The sequence below is a fragment of the Camelus bactrianus genome, chromosome 20 (genome assembly GCF_048773025.1).
Source record: "Camelus bactrianus isolate YW-2024 breed Bactrian camel chromosome 20, ASM4877302v1, whole genome shotgun sequence".
Lineage (NCBI taxonomy): Eukaryota > Metazoa > Chordata > Mammalia > Artiodactyla > Camelidae > Camelus > Camelus bactrianus.
This window is the reverse complement of record NC_133558.1, coordinates 34,912,950-34,933,079: the sequence shown is the minus strand read 5'-3', so window position 1 is coordinate 34,933,079 and position 20,130 is coordinate 34,912,950. Positions and strand designations below refer to the sequence as shown.

Here is a 20,130-nt window from a genome sequence, read left to right as displayed (position 1 = left end):
TCTTGGGTATATGGCTGATGATCATAATTATTGCTATTATTTGGTGATAAAAAGAACAGAGGGCTGGATATGCTAAAGACAGAGTCACAAATGCTTCCCAGTTATAAAGGCTTATACAGCATTACAGACGACCTATGTCAACTGACAAATACAGTTTTCATCAGTCATTTTTAAGTGTCTGTTTGCAGGGGAGGGTGTAACTCAGTAGTGGAGTGCATGCTTAGCATGCGTGCATCCATGGGTTCAATCCCCAGTACCTCCATTTAAACAAAAAAAGATTCTGTTTGCAGTTAAACTTTTTTCCTTGCCATTTTCCATCTGGCAGTTTATTTTGGGCCTAAAGTATGATCCATAGGAAGGAAAGCTGCTTGGTGGGATATATGGGGAACCAGAATCTTTGCTCTCATTTCATGGGTGCACACTTCCTCTGTGGAAGTACAAAGCTGCAAGAAGAGGAGATGATTTGGGAGAGGCAAAGAGGGGTTTGGGACAGGTCGACGTGGGGGTGACAGTGACATCAGCTGCCATCCCATCAGATGTGGGTCTGGAGCAGGTGCAGCAGGTGTAGACTTGAGCACTTCAGCACAGAGGTTGCGGAGGAACAGCTGACATCTTCGGAGGCTTCAGTGTCACACCATACTACTTTGCAGATCACTGCTGTCACGCCCTGCAGCCGCAAAGAGTAATGCAGACGCGATCTCACCTCTGGATTCCTTCTCCCCTACCTCCACAGGCTTCTTCCATCGGGACTTAAAGCCAGAGAACCTCCTCTGTATGGGACCTGAGCTTGTGAAAATCGCAGACTTTGGATTGGCCCGAGAAATCCGCTCAAGACCTCCATACACAGACTATGTGTCTACCAGATGGTGAGTCCCATCCTCCTCAAAATTATTTAATCGCACTTCTTTAAAAACATACCATTATAGGAAAAGAACCTGAAAAGAAAATATATATGTACATATTATGTATAACTCAATCACTGCTGTACACCTGAAACGAACATTGTAAATCAACTACACTTCAATAAAAATTTTTAAAATATCATAGTATTAAGGATAGTATTAATATTTGCATTTCTTATTTTTAAAGACCATATGGTTATACTGAGGGTAATATCAATGTCAGAAATACTAAGTTCTCACTATGAGGAAGAGCACAGTTTGAAACATATATGCAGGGATGGTGGCATTGTACAAGCTTTTTTTTCTAATTATATTTTGATTTTTTTAATTTTTAAAAGAATTTTATGTTTTATTTATTTTCTTGTGGGGAGGGGGTAATTAGTTTAGTTTAGTTTTGTTTTTTAATGGAGGTACTGGGGACTGAACCCAGGACCTCGTGCATGCTAAGCCCCCGCTAGACCACCGAGCTGTTCCCCACCCCCATACAGGCTTTAAAAGCTTGTGTTGGAGTGAGTGTAGCTCAGCCGTGGAGTGCAGGCTTAGCATGCAAGAGGGCCTGGGGTTGAGGGTGCAGCCCAGTGGTAGAAAGCATGCCTAGCATGCATAAGGTCCCCAGTTCAATCCCTAGTACCTCCATAAAAAAACAAACAAACAAACCTAAACTCCCTCCACCCCAAAAGAAACAACAAAAATTTGGAGGGTATAGCTCAGTGGTAGAGCACATGCTTAGCATGCACAAGGTCCTGGGCTCAACCCCAGTACCTCCATTTAAAAAAATAAATTAAAAATAAACAAACACATCAAAGTTTGTGTTGTAAATCATTTTAAAAGGAAGTGCATTGCACGTTTCCACAATCTAAATAATATTACATATTTAGAAGCTTCCAGAAGACCTTTGCTAAAAGAGTCGTGTAAAAGATTGTCCAAATAACCTTGTCTGAAAACCAGCGAACTGATGCTGTTAAAATGTTCAGACGCTACGAGTCTGATTTGAGCGGTTGGCCATGACCAAGAAGAGCCTACAGAGGACCAGTTCTGGGTTCTCTCTCGCTCCCTTTCCCTCCTGTCTCGCTGTCTCTCTTCCTGCCCTCTCTCACTGTCTGTGTTTCTCCAAGATGCTGTAGAGAAGAGGCCGGTGGAGAAATGCTCGACAGAAAACCCCGGGAAGCAGAGAGGCAGGGCGTTATCCGTGCACCGCCCTGAACTAGACAGAAGACGGAAATACAGAAACCCTCGCCCGGAGGGTTGACTGTATTTAGTTTGCTTCTGGGCGGCGTCCCTGGCACTAGCACGTCTCTCCTTTGCGCCCCAGGTACAGGGCCCCGGAGGTGCTCCTGAGGTCCACCAACTACAGCTCCCCCATCGACATCTGGGCGGTGGGCTGCATCATGGCAGAGGTGTACACCCTCCGGCCGCTCTTCCCCGGGGCCAGTGAGATCGACACGATCTTCAAAATCTGCCAAGTGCTGGGGACTCCGAAAAAGGTAATGACGTGGGACGAGGGCCTGTGGGCCGCCGCGGCAGCTTCCCGTGGTCCCCGTGTCCCAGCCCGGGCAGCACGGCTAGTTCTGGGACCGTCCTCGTCCCGGGTAACCCTCCGCCTCCGCCCCTTCTCCTCTGCGGTGGAAGACTTCCAGGGGTCCGGGCTCCCCCTGCTTTTCTCTCCACGTCCCCTCACCTCCCTGGCAGAGCATCTCTTTTCTCGTGCCTACAACTCTTATCCAGGCAGAAGCCTCCTAAATGCGACCCCTCTTCGTAACTCCGTTCACAAATTTACACCCGTCTCCGGGATTTTCCCCTGGCCCCCTCGCCACCACCTCAAACTCAGCACATCTGACCCAGACCGCTCATGATTTACCCCGCAACCAGCCTCCTTTGAAGGCTCATGGATCCGGTGGACCATCTCCGCCCAGTATCTCTGACTGCCGCCGTGATCGCCCCGCTGGTGCCTTTCTGCCTTCAAGACTTTTCCCTCCAGCTTTTCTTCCAGTCTGCGGCCAGATTTATCCCTCTAAAGAACAGCTCTGGAGCTGTCCTCCCCTCTAAAAATATTCTCTGCCTCCCCCCGCCCCGCCCCCTAACTCTCGTTCCTCACCCCCAACTCGGTGCCTGCACCCGTCTCGGTGCCCTGGCATCTCCCCCGTCTTCTTCCAAGACCCTCGGCATCCTCCTCCTCCCTGTTCCTCTGGTGTCTCCATCTGCAGCTGCGCTCTGTGTTACTTATGTATCATCTGTGTGCCTATCTGTTCCCGGACCGTCCGCTCACTCAGGGAAAGGATTTGCCTTCTGTTACTGTGCGTTTATTTTCCAGGTCCTAGCACTATTGCTGGTACAAACCAGACTCTCAAAAAAAATTTTTTTTTTTAATTATTTGAAAGAATCATTAATGCCACCTCTTTTAGATTTCCAGACTCTTCTGCTGGAATCTCTCCTACCTTTGGATAACTGTGACTCTACCTCTCTTGTGACTCTTACTACTTTTTGTTTGTTTGTGTGTTGGGGGGGGGTAGTTAATTAGGTTTTTAAAAATTTTTGTTAATTTTTAATGGCAGTACTGGGGATTGAGCCCAGGACCTCATGCATGCTAAGCATGCAGTCTACCACTGAGTTATACCCTCCCTTCACTTTTTATTCTTATTATTGTGTTTTTTAAATAAGTGTCTTATCTTCTCCTTTGGACAGTCGTATCTTTAAAGGCAGGATTGATATTGGATTACTTTTCAGATGCCTGACAGGACTAAGCATATAGGAGGCACTCAGTGAGTAAGTGAATGAATGATACCAGCTATACATTCTGACACTTCCCTTTAAAAAAAAAATAAAAAGCGATGACATCGGAATGTGTCTTGTGAAAGAGCAGTTGGAACTAAAAGGGGCCTTGAGGACTGCTTGTGCTGCATCTTCTGCCCTTCATTCCAGTGCTGAGTCCCGTAGTTCTGATGCATGGAAAAGAGGAGGGCTTGAGATGGAGCAGCTGTCTTGACTGCTGGGTTTCTCAGCATGTAGACTCTGAATCATCAAGATGGGGATCTAGTAATATGTAGGATTTCTCAAATTAATCTGACCAAGAACAAGATGTTTTGCTGTATTCCTCGCTCCCCAGATATCTCATTACAGTTTCTAAAACCTCTGTCTCGTGGAATGCAGTGGGGAAAATGCTAATTTGGTTCAGCCTTCAAATCTCAAGAGCTGAACCGTCTTGTGTGAAAGTTAAAAACGAGTTAGTGGTAAATACAGGGTCTTTCCCACTATCCCCAGCCTTCCTGTCCTTTGTGTCTCTCCATTAGCATCCTCTGTGTTTCAGCACCCAGAGCACCACCGTCTTGAACGTGGGCGTGGTAATGACAGATCACTTTTCCTTTATACACATGCAGGCCAGAATATCAAGTCCTATCACAGCGACTGGCTGAGTAAGGTTTCCCTCCTTTTCCTTCTTTCAGACGGACTGGCCTGAAGGCTACCAACTTTCAACTGCTATGAACTTCCGCTGGCCCCAGTGTGTCCCCAATAACTTGAAGACCCTGATTCCAAATGCCAGCAGTGAAGCAGTTCAGCTCCTGAGAGACATGCTTCAGTGGGATCCCAAGAAACGGCCGACAGCTAGTCAGGTTTCCCTCCATTTTTTCCTGATGCATTTCTTGTGAAGTTCATGTCTAACTGTGAATAATTCCTATAAATCTCATGGGAAGTATTTTATTTGGTATTATGAGTGAAAAATAGGATTGAATACCACTAGTGGTGAACTATGTAAGGTCCTTTTTTTGGTGATGGTTGGGGGGAAGGTAATTAGATTGATGTATTTATTAATGGAGGTACTGGGGATTGAACCCAGGACCTCCTGCATGCTAAGCACACACTCTACCACTGAGCTATACCCTACTCTTCTATAATGTTCTTTAAAAACTATATAAGAACTTAAAACAGTTTGAAGCTCTCTTAAGATTTAAACAATACAGTTGCTTGGAAAATAGCACTACAATTCATGTGATGCATCACCATATATGAGGAAATGAAAATAAACAGATTATATCCACCTACCTTTGGAGAACATTTTCAAATATATTCTCTCTGAGTTAAGATTACATAGCAGTTTGTTTATAAGGCAGTACTGGTTGCTGAAAGAGAGTTTGCATATATCTTATAAGATCCAAATCCCTCATTTTACAGATGAAAAAGAGAGAGCTAGGATAGAATAACTGTAATTAACGTGTTACCGCACTTTACAGTTTGCAGATGCTTTAGTATGTTTTCATGTGATTTTAACCCCGTGAAGGCTCCATGAGATAGGTGTTACTGTTTTCATTCTCTAAATGCAAACGCTGCCTCTCAGAAAGTGTGAGCAATTTGCCTTAATCACTCCGCCAGGAACTAGTACAGGTAGGTACCCAACTGCCGTTCCTACATGTGGATGGCACACCTTCCAATTCCCTGCCTCCTGTTTTCCCAACTGCCCCCCCGCCAAGCCACTGTGACTTAGATTATAAAGTGAACCCAAAAGAGGCGTGTAGTGCTGTGGGCTTCAACCACTCCCAGGCCTCTTTTTGTGTTAGTCGTATCCTTCTCAACTTGTTTCAATGACAGTCCCGTTGCTCAGAGAATCAAAAAGGTGACCAGTTCTAAGCAGAGTCAACAATTAAGCTAAGCAAATGTGACGAAGATGCTGGAAGACAGTGCCGATGTGGTGTTGGAATTTGTGAGAGCCGAGAGATGGCAGTTGAGGGGATTAAGGAATGGGAGAAAAGCAGCTTTCCACTGGCTCAAGGAAGAAGGAACCCTGCTTTGGTACCAGAAGACTCCAGATGGCTCAAGAAGCTTGGAAAGCGCTCAGAAATGTGCTTCTGGTGATGAAATTCACACATGTTTTCAGGGCAGGAGGGAAGCATTCTGATAAACCCAGTTTTTTAAAAGATACACACTAGAGAGTACAAGAAAAAGATTCTGTAAGGAGGAACCAAGGGAGGAATGTGTACTTTTAAGAATAGGATCAGAAAAGCTAAAAAACAAAAGTACCCCCAATTCAGTTGATACTTTGTAAAAATACCTGGGAGGACAGAGAAGACTTCCCAAGTTAGATGCCAGGGTCCAAAACCTGTACGATAGTATCATTATCACAGATGTTTATAGCTATGTCCCAGAGTCATTAAGGACGGTTCTGTTATGTTCAGTGACTTCCACTTAAAAAGACTAGGAATATTTCAGAAAGAATTGCAAACCCCAGCACTTCCAGATTTATCTGTCGGCTATCCAGAAAACTAGGCTATCTTGATGGGCAAGGTTTAACTATAGCATACATTACCCTCTTGGCATTTCTGGTGTTAAAGCATCTATGCCTGCTAATTTTATTTTATTTTTTATTGAACTATAGTTGATTTACAGTACTGTGTTAAATTCAGATGAGCAGCAAAGTGATTCAGTTTTACATATTTTTTCCAATTCTTTTCCATTATAGGTTATGACAAGACACTGAACATAGTTCCCTGTGCTCTACAGTAAATCCTTGTTGTTTATCATCTGTACCTGCTTATTTTATATTTGATTCTTCAGAGTCCTCCTGGATCATTGTATTTGGTTCTCTCCATTTCATATTATTTTCTTCCTTTCTATGGAGTGAAGAAATGGGCTTGGAATGGTGAACTATTACATTTAAGACACATAGCAAATGAGTCACAAGGCCAGGATCTTTGCAGAAGTAGCCAAGGGAATAGCAGTGAACCTGGCTGCTTTATGCAAATAATTTTAGTGTTGCAACCAGTCCGCACATTTTACACTATTTTAGAAAGAAAATCACAAGGGGTGTTACAGATTCAGGATGTGGTTTTGTAGTTGGTTTGGGCTAAGCAACTATGGTAAACTGGCTACATGAAATCCAGCCAGTGACCCTGAATGGTGTCACCCTCTCTGGCCAGATTCTTCTCCTAAAGCAGCACTGTGTGTCATTCCAGGCACTTCGATATCCTTACTTCCAGATTGGGCACCCCCTGGGCAGCACCACACAGAGCCTTCAGGATTCAGGAAAACCACAGAAGGACATCCTGGAAAAGGCAGGCCCACCGCCCCACATAAAGCCGGTCCCTCCCGCCCAGCCCCCAACCAAGCCACACGCACGGATTTCGTCGAGACAGCATCAAGCCAGCCAGCCCCCTCAGCATCTCCTGTACTCCTACAAAGCCGAGGCTGCCAGGACAGACCACCCTCCGGAGGACAAGCCCAGCCCTCTGCACTTGCCACCCCTCCACACCAAGCATCCTCAGGCAGTAAGCAGGAAGAGCTGCTAGGGAGCCTTGCGTCTGGCCTGTTCCTCTTCTGAGCCTACCTATGGCATGAAATAGTTTCTTTTTCAGCAGATCATGGCTAACTATAGTAGCTCTGTCTTTGCAGTCTCGTGGAATTGTGCAAAGAGCTTTGGCTTTGGAGTTAAAGGTCAAGTTCTAACGCTGCCTGTGAATTACAGTGCCACTTGTGGGGGTCGGCCGAGGGCTGGACGCGGCAGCCAGGGCACCAGGGTCCCTGTCTCGGCTATGTGGCTTCACAGCACGATGGCGCTGTGCAGGGTACCTGGCCTCTCTGTTCCTCGCTTCCACATCAGTGAAACAGGGGTGGGAATGAAAGTACCTGCCGGATACAGTTCTTTTGAGGACTAAATGAGTTCAGGCTTGAAAGATTTTAGAACAGTACCCAGCACCCAGCTAGAACTTGCTAAATGTCTAGTCCCTGTTAATATTCATCTTTGTGGACCCCATGCCCTCATCCCGATGCCTGTCTTGCCCACCAGGTGGGGCTATTTGTGGGAATCAAAGGTCCCTCTGCTTGTGAAGATAGTCTGAAAATCATCCAGCGCCCCACTGTTTGTAGATCATTATTTCCATCAGTGCCATCAATTGGTGCTGTGTATTTTTGGTGGGGGGAGGTAATTAGATATATTTTTAATTAATTTTTTTAACTGAGGTACCAGGGATTGAACCCAGGACCTCATGCATGCTAAGCATGCGCTCTGCCACTGAGCTCTACCCTCCCCCTAATTGACGCTGTTAGTGCCAGGCTGTTGATTGAGTCCAGCTCCTTCTCTTGCTGTTCACAAGGAAACAGTGAGTGTTGCATTCAATAAAATCATCTGGGAAGGGAATCTGGTTACCATTAGCCCCGTGATGCTGTCTGAGGGTATGATTTTCTAACACCTTTATGCAAAAGTAAAACCTTTTCTTTCGATCAGTATTCAGTCAGTGAGTGCCGGAGATTCTGGGGTGGTGTCTCCAGACTGTGTCCACTCGACCCTCGCCCACCTGGGTTTGGAAATTTCTCACCGTAGCTAATTCTGTAGTGAAATCCTCTCCAGGGCAACTGAGGAGGCAAGAAGGCATTATTTGCATCATTTTCTGTAAAAGAGAAGGTGACCAACACCTTAGCTGTACTCTCTCATATTCTGTTTAGGACAGTGTAAGTCACACTCACTGTCAGAGACGAGTCCTGAGTGAGAATCCAGCCATCCTCGTGCGCAAGAAGTACCTTTAAGTCTCTTTTTTCAAGCCCTTATGTTTCACAGTTTAGTGTCTCCACGGGCTGACAGCTGCTGTAACCTGTGCAGGATGAGAGAGAGACAGGCATGGGACGGTGTTTCCCACGGTCACCGTTCCTGACAATCAGCACCTACTGGGGAGCAATACGCCCCAGGACCCTCCTTTTCATAACCGAGAAAGTTCAGAATGAGGGTTACTCGTGGGTGAGCTCCCTTCATGCCAAGTATTGCTCCCCCCTCCCCTTTTTGTCTACACAGAAAATTCTCACCAGCCTGGAGCACAAAAATGGTGAGATAAAGCCAAAGAGTAGGAGGAGGTGGGGTCTCGTTTCCAGGTCGACAAAGGATTCCGATGACTGGGCTGACTTGGATGACTCGGATTTCAGCCCCTCGTTCACCAGGATTGACCTGAAAAACAAGAAGAGACAGAGCGAGGAGGCTCTCTGCAGGCAAGGGCGGGCTGCCGGGCCGCCGTCTGGGGGTTGTGAGCTGTCTTTCCGTGTGATGAGCATCTCAGCTCGTGCTGACACGAGCCGCCCTCTCTCCATCCAGATTTGAGAGCGTTCTGGACCTGAAGCCCTCCGAGTCCGGGGGCGCCGGGAGTAGCGCCCCCACCCAGACGTCCTATCCCAGGCGCGACACGCCCACCCTGCGGTCTGCGGCCAAGCAGCACTACCTAAGGCACTCCCGGTACCTGCCCGGTAAGAGAGATTCCTGCCTTTGCTCTGATCGCTGACAAGAAATCCTGTCCCTGGAGTCACGTGTTCACAGAGATTCTGTTTCAGTCGGCAAGTGCTTGGGGCTGCTCTTCCAAAATATTTGCTGAAGCCCAGGCTTCACAGTCCTGTGTAGTTGCTGAAGATAAGAAATTTGGTGGGGGAAATTGGGTCCAGCCCCCGAGGAGGGAGGAAGCGATCAGAGCCAGGCAGCTGGCCCAGGGTCTCTCCACCAAAACTGTCAGCCCCGTGTGCTCTCAGGAAACCAGGTGGGAGCCTCGTCACCCCATGTGGCTGGACTCCAGGGCTTAGGTGTAAACGCTGTAGTTGGAGGGGGCCCAGGCCTCTCTCCGAATTCTCCGTATTTCAAACTTACAGCATCAGCCGTCTGTTCAGAGTCACTCCATCAGTAAGTAAGAGCATCTTCCGGTCTCAGTGCCGGGAATAGGGCAAAGAAAATAGCTTAGAGGGGCCACTACATTGCCCAACGCCAGGGCCCTCTATTTACATCACAGTCAATGCAGTGACATTAGCCAGTAGCCTGTGGGCAGTATCCCCACCCCTGAGTTGTCTAATGGTGGAGACAGACCTCAGTAAATGGACACACAGTAGTTACAGATGGTGACAAGTGGCATTAAGGGTGATGGAATGGAGGGGGTGGGGCACTGCTTTAGACAGAGCAGTGAGGGAAGGCCCTGGAGACTGGGAAGGAACTCCAGGTGGAGAGAGCCTCAGATAGAGCACGCCGGGCAGAAGAGACGGCCAGTGCAAAGGCCCTGGGGGCAGGAAAGGGCTTGGCTCGTGAGAGGCCAGCATGGCCCGAGCGCAGTCGGAGATGGTGATGTGGTGTGAAGCATGAGGCGTCTTTGGGGTCTTGTAAGAAATCTGCATTTTAATTCATGAGCAATAGGAAGTTCTTGAAGGGCTGTGCCTGGAGGAGTGACACCACTGAGCTATCCCCTCCCCCGCCAGGGGAACCTTCACAAATTGGGTTCTGCGTTCATTTCATCTGTGACTTGTGGTGCAAGATTACCCTATGAATTTTGCGTCCTAAAAACATTTCTTCCCAATCAGGAATAAATATAAGAAATGGCATACTCCCAAATCCAGGCAAGGATTTTATTCCATCGAATCCATGGTCCAGTTCTGGTTTGTCTGGAAAATCTTCAGGGACAGTATCAGTGATCAGCAAAATAAATTCAGGTGAGTCCTGGTTATTAACCCCTGAATGACAAGAAGCAGATTGGATGCGGCAGAGTGGGTACAGAGAGACCAGGGTCACCACGAGGGCCTCCCTGGTGTGAAAACCCTGGGCCCCTTTTCCAGGCCTTTGCCCCTCTCTCTTGGCAGCAGGCCCTGCGGACCTAGCCAGCTCCCTCTGGCTCCGCCTTCAAGAAAAGCTGGGGAGGAGAGTGAAGTCTTCCCTGGCTCCAGGGAAAAAGCCTTACCAAGTCTGACTTCTGAAGCCCTGCTCCGTGGTGGGAGACCTCCAGAAGTCACTCTCCATGGGGTCTGCCTTGCTCTGACTTAGCCCAGGGCATCAGAACCCCTTCTGGTTGGAAGGTGGATGGTTTGGAAGGCCCTTTCCACTCTTTTTGGGTGGATGAATTTCAGAAGTCCTCCAGGCTGATGGACCCGGTTCCCAGTGCACCTGCTCCCCCTGCACGGGCAGCCCCCGCTGTGGGCTGCCTCCTCTTCTGCATGCCAAGGAAACATCTGGGTTGCTCTTCCCCTTGCTTTGTCCATCATGTGTTCATTCATTCTGAGAAATACAAAAAAGAACGAATATACCAACATCCATGTACCTACCACCCAGCTTATAAAGTCAGACTCTATAAACACACACGAAGCCCAGTGCCTCAGCCTTCCCTCCCTTTCTCTCTTCCTCTTCCTCTCCCTGACCCTGGACACTCCCTGATTTGGGTGTTTATTATTTCCATGCTTTTAAATATATATATATTTGGTATATATATATACCCAAAAAATACATAGTATGGCTTTCCATGTTTTCAGATTTATATGCATATAATACTGCTCCACTTCATTCATTTTAATGATTACATTATGTATGTAGCAATTATACATACATAGAATATATATCACACTATGTATAGTAGGGTAGATACAGTATATGTGTGTATGATACAATGTGTGATTTTATTTATACTAGGACACAATTTTTTAAATTGAAGTATAGTTGCTGTACACTGTAAGTTACAGGGGTACAGTATAGTGATTCACAATTTTTAAAGATTATACTCCATTTATAGTTATTGTAAAATATTGGCTATATTCCCCATGTTGTACAATATATCCTTCTGGCTTATTTTATAGCTAATAGTTTGAACTTCTTACTCCCCTACTCCTGTTTTGCACCCCCCCACCACCGGTAACCACTAGTTTGTTCTCTGTATCTGCTTCTTTTTTGTTATAGTCACTAGTTTGTTGTATTTGTTTAGATTCTACATGTATGTGATATACAGAATTTGTCTTTCTCTATCTGGCTTATTTCACTAAGCATAATACCCTTCAGGTCCATCCATGTTGCTGCAAATGGCAAGATTTCATTCTTTTTTATGGCTGAGTAATATTCCACTGTATGCCTATGTGTGCAATGGAATGTGAGATATATATGTATCACAACTTATCCATTGGTCTGTTGGTGGACGCTTGGAACAGAATTGATTCAGCCCTTCTCTTCTTGACAAACGTGTGAGTTGGTGACAGTTTTCGCAGTTAGAGCACTGAAGTGAACATTGATGTCCCCGGTTGCTGTGCACGAGTGAGGTGGCTCTGGGTGTGACGGAAGCCGGTGAGGTTAAAGCATGTGCTCACCTTCGACTTCACAGACATTGCCACATTGCTGCCCAGCAGGCTGTGGGAGTCGTGATGCATCCCTGGTTCCTCTGGGTACAGCTAAGATCGCAAGTGTGTGCTAATCTGAGGGTGTGCAGTGGTGTCTAACTGGGGCGTAAACTCGCAAGTCCTGGTGGCAAATGAGGCTGAGCGTCTTTTCTTGTGTTTCTTGACTATTTTTTTCCTGTTGTGATTTCCTTCCAGTTCTCGTCCCATTTTTCTTCTCTATCTATTCACCAATATTGCAAAATGTGCTCCAGCTGACCAACCCAATGCCTCCCATGCCAGGTCCAGACCGTTTTTCTCACTCTGCCTTATTAAGCAGTTGCCAAGAACGTTCTGTGTTGTGAAGACATGGAGCAACTCTGCTCCTCATAGACTCTTCCTAACAAATATAACTTCCGTTGGTATAAGATTCTTCATTATTCCATGTGTACATTTAAGCCTTAATAATTAGACTCATTATAGATATTAATTCAGCCATCCAGTGTGTTGATTACTTGCTGTATGTAAGGCTTTCCATTAACTGCCTAGAATACTAATGTGTGCATTACAGGTCCTGCCCTTAAAACACTCCTAAGGGGTTGGGGGGAGGGTACAGCTCAGTGGTAGAGCACGTGCTTAGCCTGCTTGAGGTCCTGGGTTCGATCCCTAGTACTTCCATTAAATAAATTAAATAAATATATAAATAAACCTAACTTCCCCCCCCAAAAAACACTCTTAAGATGGAAATGACATGAAAAGTGGATGTATTTAATATAGCTTAATAATGGTTAGTTTTTCTGATATGGACAAGAATATTTCCTGTAGAATTACTTATAATACCAAAATAATTAACCTAACCTGTATGCTGATCAGTAAGAGAATGGTTAAGTGAGTTATGGTTCAGCCATAGCCTAGAATTTGTATAAACTGATATGAAAAGCTAACTATTCTATATTGTGGAGTGGAAAAAAGAAAATTCCAGAACATGTTAAATCTATTATCCCAAAGAGAAAGAAAATTCCAAATCCCTCCCCCCATTTTTTTTTAACAAACCAACGCACCAGGCTCCATATGGGTACAGACCACAGGGGCAGCACCCCCTGCCCTGTCCCCCAGTCTTCCCAACAGTGTGGTGTGGGATGCTCTGCTCAGAAGTCACTGTTTTCTTTATAATTGTTTTCTCCCTAAAAGTAAAAGCCTGATCCTCTGCTGTCCTGCTCCACTGTCCTTTACCCTGTTGCTGTCCTGTGCACGTCTTATAACAAGCTTTTCCTTTCTCAAATCAGTTGGTTCCTGCTCAACGAGTTCTAGTGGATTGGCTGGAAACTATATCCCTTCCTTTCTGAAAAAAGAAATCGGTTCTGCGATGCAGAGGGTCCACTTGGCCCCTATTCCCGACCCTTCCCCTGGTGAGTTCTATTTCGGATTATTCATGAACAGCTGCTTTATGCCAGGCCTGGAAGTCCTGGGGTCCACGAGTGCAGGAGATAAACTCCCCTGTCTTCTACAGACAATAAGTAAAGCAAATAAGATGCTCCAAAGTGCTAAGGAGAAAAATAAAGCAGGAAGGAAGTAGGGAGTGTGGGGCTGGAGGAGGGGGGTGCACAAGCACCTTTAGATAGGGCGGCCTCACTGCAGAGGAGCCGGCAAGTAAAGATCTGTGGGAGGGGAGTGAGCAAGCCGTGTAATGCAGGCTCTTAGTGCCCGGGCCTCAGGCAGGAAGAGCCTGGGAGATACAAGGAACAGCAGGGAGGTGGAGTGCAGGTGTGGCCTGAACAAGGGGAGGGGAGCAGGAAGAGGAGGTCAGAGGGGGATTGTAGGCTCCACAAGCCACTGTAAGTGTGTCATCCTTGACTCTGAGCCACGTGGGAGCCCCTGGAGGGTTATGAGCTGGGAAGGGAGGGGATCCAACTGCCTTCCAGGCTCAGTCAAGCCCTGTTGTCACTGGACTGACAGGGTTAACAGGGGTGGCAGCAGGGAGACCCAAAGCTGGGTCTGGGCCAGTGGTCATTGTTGCCCCAGGCCAGGTTCTGGGTAGATCTGGAAGGCAGAGCCAGTAGGATTTGCTAACAAATTGCAAAGTTGGATCTGAGAAAAAGAGAGGGGTCAGGCATGACAGCAGTATTTCTGGCCTGACCGCCATACCATCGGGTTGTCCTTATCTGGGAGAGAGGACTGAGGAAGAGGCTCCTCTCGAAACTCTTTTTCTAACATCTTTGTCACCTCGATGCTCTTATCTGCACTCTGTTTTCGTGGATCCCTTATCAGTCAGACCCACCTTGGGGGGGGTGGGTGTATAGCTCCTGGTAAAGCGCCTGTTTAGCATGCCTGGGGGCTTGGGTTCAATCCCTGGTACCTCCATTAAGGAAAAATAAAAATTTTTAATTAAAAAAAAAAAATCAGACCCACCTTTCTCTTTCACTGCAGGTTATTCTTCCCTGAAGGCTGTGAGACCTCATGCCGGGCGACCTTTTTTCCACACCCAGCCCAGAAGCACTCCCGGATTGCTGCCCCGGCCTCCCGCCGCCCAGCCCGTGCACGGCCGGACGGACTGGGCTTCTAAGTACCCATCTCGGCGATGACCCTCACCCAGACCTTCGTGGGGGACCACGGGACACCAGCCCTCAGCCAGCTGGTGGTGTTTCACCTTCAGACTTTCAGATGGTGGAAAAGCCGAGTATAGTTGTTCTTCTTGAACTGAGACATTTCAATATTCTTTTTTAAAGTTGTTTTTTTTTTTAATATTGATTTGAATGCAATAGCTTTTTTTGTACAAAGTTATTTTATTCTAAAACTGGGTCCCCTTAGTTTCTTAAACGGCAGGATTTTGTATATATGGATTATGTTTTAGCATTTTATACAGTCAACTTTGTAATGAACTTTTTAAAGATTAATTGATTTTCCTTTGGGGTTCCAGGTAATATTTTATACAGATTTTTAAAAACGTAATAATATTGATGCAGTATTGCAACAGGGGTGCAATTTAAGGCTACACGATAAAGGGTTATTTCCTCGATGTGTGCAGATACCTGTGAAATTTCCGATGTGGCGTATTCGGTACTTCTTGGACTGACCTCAGCACTAGAAAAGTGACCGTCTGCTGTTCTCAATTTCATGTTATTGGTTCGACGTTTTGATACCACTGGGCTGTTCTCAAAGTACTATTCTATGATTCACTTTGTTTTCTTTTTACTCCCCAGATGAAAGAACCCTAAGTAAACATTTTTTTCCGATTTTCGTAACACCCTTTTTGATGGTTAGTAAAATCCAGCTGAAACCAAGCTATGCTGTCACATTCTATTTTCCTCTGTTTCTGAAGTTCAAGGGTATAAGTACCCACAAAAGGGAAGCTTTTCAAGCCAAAATGTTCTCAACATAAAGGTTAATGCAGTCACTTTAATGTATATCCCTGCAAATGTGCATGATCTGAAAGCAGCTAAGTTTCAAAGCAGCAGCAGATTTTATGAGATCAGAACCCATAGAATTTTGCACATAGCTCAGTTCTCCAGTCCTCTAGTCAAATTTTTATGGCAATTCGGGGGAGCAGGAAAGATGGATGGCAGAGGTGACACTGGTCTGGGAAGTCACGGTTACCATGATGTCGCTGTCTGTCACATGCCACATTTGAATTCTTAACCCTGGTGTAGTTTCTTTCGACAGTGAGAATTCCATTTGTCGGGCAGAGGCGGTTCCACAGAGAGGAATGTTTACAGCAATTTAGAAAATGACAAAGCTGGTTTGGAGACAGAAAAAGACAAAAGGTCCACTCTCCTCCGTCTCTGTGGGGCACCCTCGCCTCCACTCACGGTTTCCTGAAAGGCTAGAAGGAAGGTCACAGCCAGTAAGTGCAATGTGGTCTCCAGATCGTATTGACTCACCTTTTCCCAGGGCTCCAGCCACTCTCGTTTGGTTCCAGGTTCCAGGAGTTGAGCCAATGACATTGTCATTTTGATAGGTTAACATGCATATTGGTACTTTGAGATGGTTCAAACTAATAAGTTGGTAAATTTTTGCATTGCTGTATTAATAACACGTTGCAGCTTGAACAAATCACCACGGTTCCCAAAGGGCCCTAACCTAAAGTCAGTGAGTGATGTGTGCTGTGGAGAGTCTGGCTCCAGAATGTACTTGACCAAGTACCATGATCCCTGAGGGCATGAGAAAAGCACATGATGGGTGTGGATCTGAGATGGAATATTTTCCTGTTACCAAACTGGTGGCAAAGCTTCAGGAAATAAATATGTACATGTAAGCACAACTTGAAGCTGAATTTATTTCTGTATTATCTTCTTAACTCATTATCTAAAGCAACAGAAAATGTGTTTTCAGAGATGAGTCCTTTACTGTGAGGTTAATATTTATTTCCCCTTTCTGTGTTGTGTATAAAAAGTAAGTTAATCTGAAACCTTACCCAGCTTGCTGGAAAGCTGGTTTTAAATTGTAAATAAGCCCCAGAGAAGCAGCTGGGTTGTGAATACCGTATTCTTGGCCCTAGTTTATGTTAAGTCCTTTTTTTTTTTTCAATTGAAAAACCTAGTTACCTGGCTATTACACATTATAAACTTGTTTTGCTAATATTTTTTGTTGGATCCAGATTCAGAAAATATTTCACTTTTCTTCCTTTTCCTCTTTCCTTTGTTTATCAGCAAATAGCTTCCCTTGAGAAGCCAAACACATTCAATCATTTTGAAATTCAGAAAATATTTCTCTTCCTCTTTCCTTGGTTCATCAGCAAACAACCTCCCTTGAGAAACCAAACACATTCAGTCATTTGAAAGTCAAGTAGCTGACCTGCCATTGAGAAAACAAGAAGGCTGAAAAAATAATGTCTGTTCCGAAGAGCTAGCAAAATCTGTCCTCTTTTTTTTTTTTTCCCCTCTGAAATGGGTAAAGGATAAATTGTGTCTACAAGCTGTTTACTGTAGCAGGGAACAGTCCCTTTTTGTTAAGTGGAAAATGAAATGGCACCTGGTACGTATATTTTCAGTTACTATAGAATTATAAAATGTATCGCAGGGCACCAAGAGGAATGATGAGTTTAACTGCACCTGTCCCCCCGCTGTACCTCATTTCTCACCAGAAGGCTTTCTGGAAAAGGTTCAGTGACAATGAGTATGAGCCAAGGAGTATGTGTGCGGGCTGCAGGGCAAGTTGCCTGAGCGTAAAAGATACTCTAGGTAGCGCTGTTCATTTTACAATAAACTGCCATTAATTACTAAGTGCTCCCCCAGCTCATGTACGATTTTAGCAGGAAGAAAACTGATTTTCAAGCAATTTTTTTAGACATATCTCTTGTCTGAAGGACTATCTATGTCCAATAAATGACGCTATGTCATCTTCCGGAGTTATCAAAAATCGATACATTTACTGGTACTGTTAAAGTTCACGGGCACCGTGTTTTCTCATGAAGTGACATCAAGCCATTGTTTTGTGCCATTTAAGAGAGAACAAGACCCAGGCTGCACATTTCAGCTCAGTGTGTGACCCAAAGCAATATGTTTATACGAAAATGTCTGACATACTAATTTTTTTGTATCATTTAAAGCATACTGTAGCAACTTGTTTGTTTAATATATGTGGTTAATTTTTAGAATTACATTTACAATTTCCAACCAAAGTACTGTACTTTGTATAATTTATTGTGAGGACCTTCTCATGGGAACCAACAGAAGATAAACTGGGGGCAAATATCCCATGAATCTGTATTATCAGTTTCTCATAGACACTGTGCTAATGTGAGTTTAAAACAACCTGAACAGTCTTCTGATCACTGATATTTCAGATCTGACAGCAATTTAGTCACCTGATTTGATTATAAAGGACTAGCTAAGAATATATTTATTTATAAAGCAAATACTCATATTGAAAAGATAGGAGGATGGGAAACCACATACTCAAGACCCTTCTGAAATAAAACGCTCTTTTTTTGAACAGTTTGTCCCACGGTGTTTAAAAGCGTTAACTTTACTTAAGGAAAATTCTGCTTCAAATAAAGTTACAGTTTAAGAAAAATTGATTTGAGTGTTTGGTTTTTATTTTTATGTTCTTCCATCAAGTGGTAATGGTACTATTTCCTAATTTGGAATTTTGGTATTTTGTAACTTCTCCTGAACGCTAAATACAGTGTTATTGAAGTGAAATTGGAAGCAGACAGACCAGCATAGCCAGAGTTATCCTGCAATGTGGAGGTTTTTTAAATTTAGCTTTTAGCGAGTTGAGGGACTGAGAATGTTTTAAAAATATGCAAGTCAGAACAATTTCTTGTTGCTGATTTCATCATGATTAATATTCATCTGGTATTTTTCTAGTTTTCATCATATACTCACAGGTACAATATAAACCTTCAAAAGAAGCTCCTAACTTCATGAATTCCATACAGGATTCCACGGGAAATTCATTTCCCAACCATTCTTTGAATCTTTGAAAGAATTTTGAGGGAACACATTTACCAATCAACCTTGTATGGGTGAATTCGTAGATGTGCCCTTCTCGATCAGAATACCCCGACCTGACCGTGTAATGATCCCATCAGTGTAAATTCTTGGCATATATACCCACCTTGCCTCTTCAGATGTCCAGCAGGTTCCAGCCAGCCTTCCTGCTATGAAAACCCGCTGTTACAGATAAAAAACAAATTTCTTCTGTATAGCAAAGCAAACTATATTCAGTATCTTATAATAACCTTTAATGAAAAAGAATATGAAAACAAATACATGTGTATATATGCATGACTGGGGCATGATGCTGTACACCAGAAACTGACACATTGTAACTGACTATACTTCAATTAAAAAAAAAAAATCCTGCTGTTAGACTAGGGTCTGATGTAGTCATTCATAGCTAAGACTGAATTTAAGCCTTTGTTTCCCTCTTCCTGGGGCATTTAATTATAATAGCTTCTCTTACACTGAGAGTTAAAGCTCTTGATTTTTGTTAAGGCCATTTTGCCCGCTGCTGAGTGGGTGGGGGAAGGATCAAAGGCTGAGATGAGGTCCTAGGGCCTCTGAACATACATATCAGGCAGGTAGGTAGATAGGTATTATAAGACTGTCCCAGACTGAGAGTAACACCAAGGGTCTCCAAGAACAGAATGACTTCAGGGTTTTCCAAGGAGCAGGATGACCTAAGGATACCTGTCATGGAATGGCAGAATTATTATAACAGGACTTTTTATTTCTCCACAAGCCTGTGTAATGACAGAGTCATACGACACTGCCTTAGTTTCTCTTTCGGGTAAACAAGATCACCAGGATGGTGTGACCCTTCATTTATCAGGCTGGATGTATAAAGGGTCCATTTTTGTAGGTTAAAAAAATAGTAAAATATCAACCAATATGATATGGTTCAACCAATTACAAATAAGGAAATGGAGATAAATGTTTGGCTTATCAACAAAGCTGAATAATAATGCCTGTCCTATCTAGCTCGATAAAAGTGAATTCTCATAGAAAGGTGGGTTGGAGAAGGTTAACGAAGAACGATCACCTTCAGCAGGTTTGGAAAATGTGGCTTCCTGCTCATGTTAAACTGAGGAATCTCTATGATAGGTCAGAATTAGATTTAGAAAGATGAAATGGAACATATACTGTTATTTGCATATGAAAGTGACTTTCCTGACTCTCAGGGTGCCCAGTTGTTCTTGATTTGCTTCCTTCTAACTTAACATGCTCTCTCTGGGTAAGCTCACCCTTTTGCTGCAGGTTAATGCATCTCAGTCCTTTCTTCTAACTCGTCACTGGCGTAGTGGACAGTTCCAGTTGGATGGCTCATAGGAATGAAAGACAAATCTACTTATTATTATTTCCCCCAAACTTTATGGAGCTAGAAAGCAAGGTATTCATTCATTCATTCTTTCTTTCTTTTATTCTTTCATTTATTCTTTCAACAAGCATTCTCTGAAAGCATTCTCCATACTAAGCATTATTCTAGAAACAGGATATAAAGAAGTACATTTCCAAAAATATGAAAATCCCTAACCTCATAGAATTTACATTCTATCAAAATTCCAGACAGTTAGCAAAATAAAAATATAGTACGTTAGATGACAATAAAGGTTATGGGGGGAAAAAAACCCCAAGGAGGGTGGAAGAGGAAGTGCGTGTGCGTGCGTGTGTGTGTGTGTGTGTGTGTGTGTGTGTGTGTGTTTGCGGAAGGGGGC

The 20,130-nt window shown here is 44.4% G+C and overlaps 1 protein-coding gene across 3 annotated transcripts in view; it reads left to right on the top strand.

The window, feature by feature from the left end:
- CILK1 (ciliogenesis associated kinase 1) overlaps window positions 1–17,988 on the top strand; it is a 31,177-nt gene extending 13,189 nt beyond the window's left edge. For 2 of the 3 annotated variants that reach the window (XM_010973889.3, XM_074348912.1), the window contains 9 exons: window positions 734–866; window positions 2,215–2,386; window positions 4,343–4,510; window positions 6,845–7,156; window positions 8,674–8,864; window positions 8,968–9,116; window positions 10,206–10,334; window positions 13,259–13,381; window positions 14,400–17,988. In XM_010973889.3, the coding sequence (XP_010972191.2) occupies window positions 734–866; window positions 2,215–2,386; window positions 4,343–4,510; window positions 6,845–7,156; window positions 8,674–8,864; window positions 8,968–9,116; window positions 10,206–10,334; window positions 13,259–13,381; window positions 14,400–14,554 (1,532 nt within the window). In that variant the 3' untranslated portion in view covers window positions 14,555–17,988. Of the gene's footprint in view, window positions 1–733; window positions 867–2,214; window positions 2,387–4,342; window positions 4,511–6,844; window positions 7,157–8,673; window positions 8,865–8,967; window positions 9,117–10,205; window positions 10,335–11,664; window positions 11,844–13,258; window positions 13,384–14,399 lie in introns of those variants that run through there. The other variant, XR_012501163.1, reaches the window with a different exon arrangement.
- The last annotated feature ends 2,142 nt before the right edge of the window (window positions 17,989–20,130 follow it).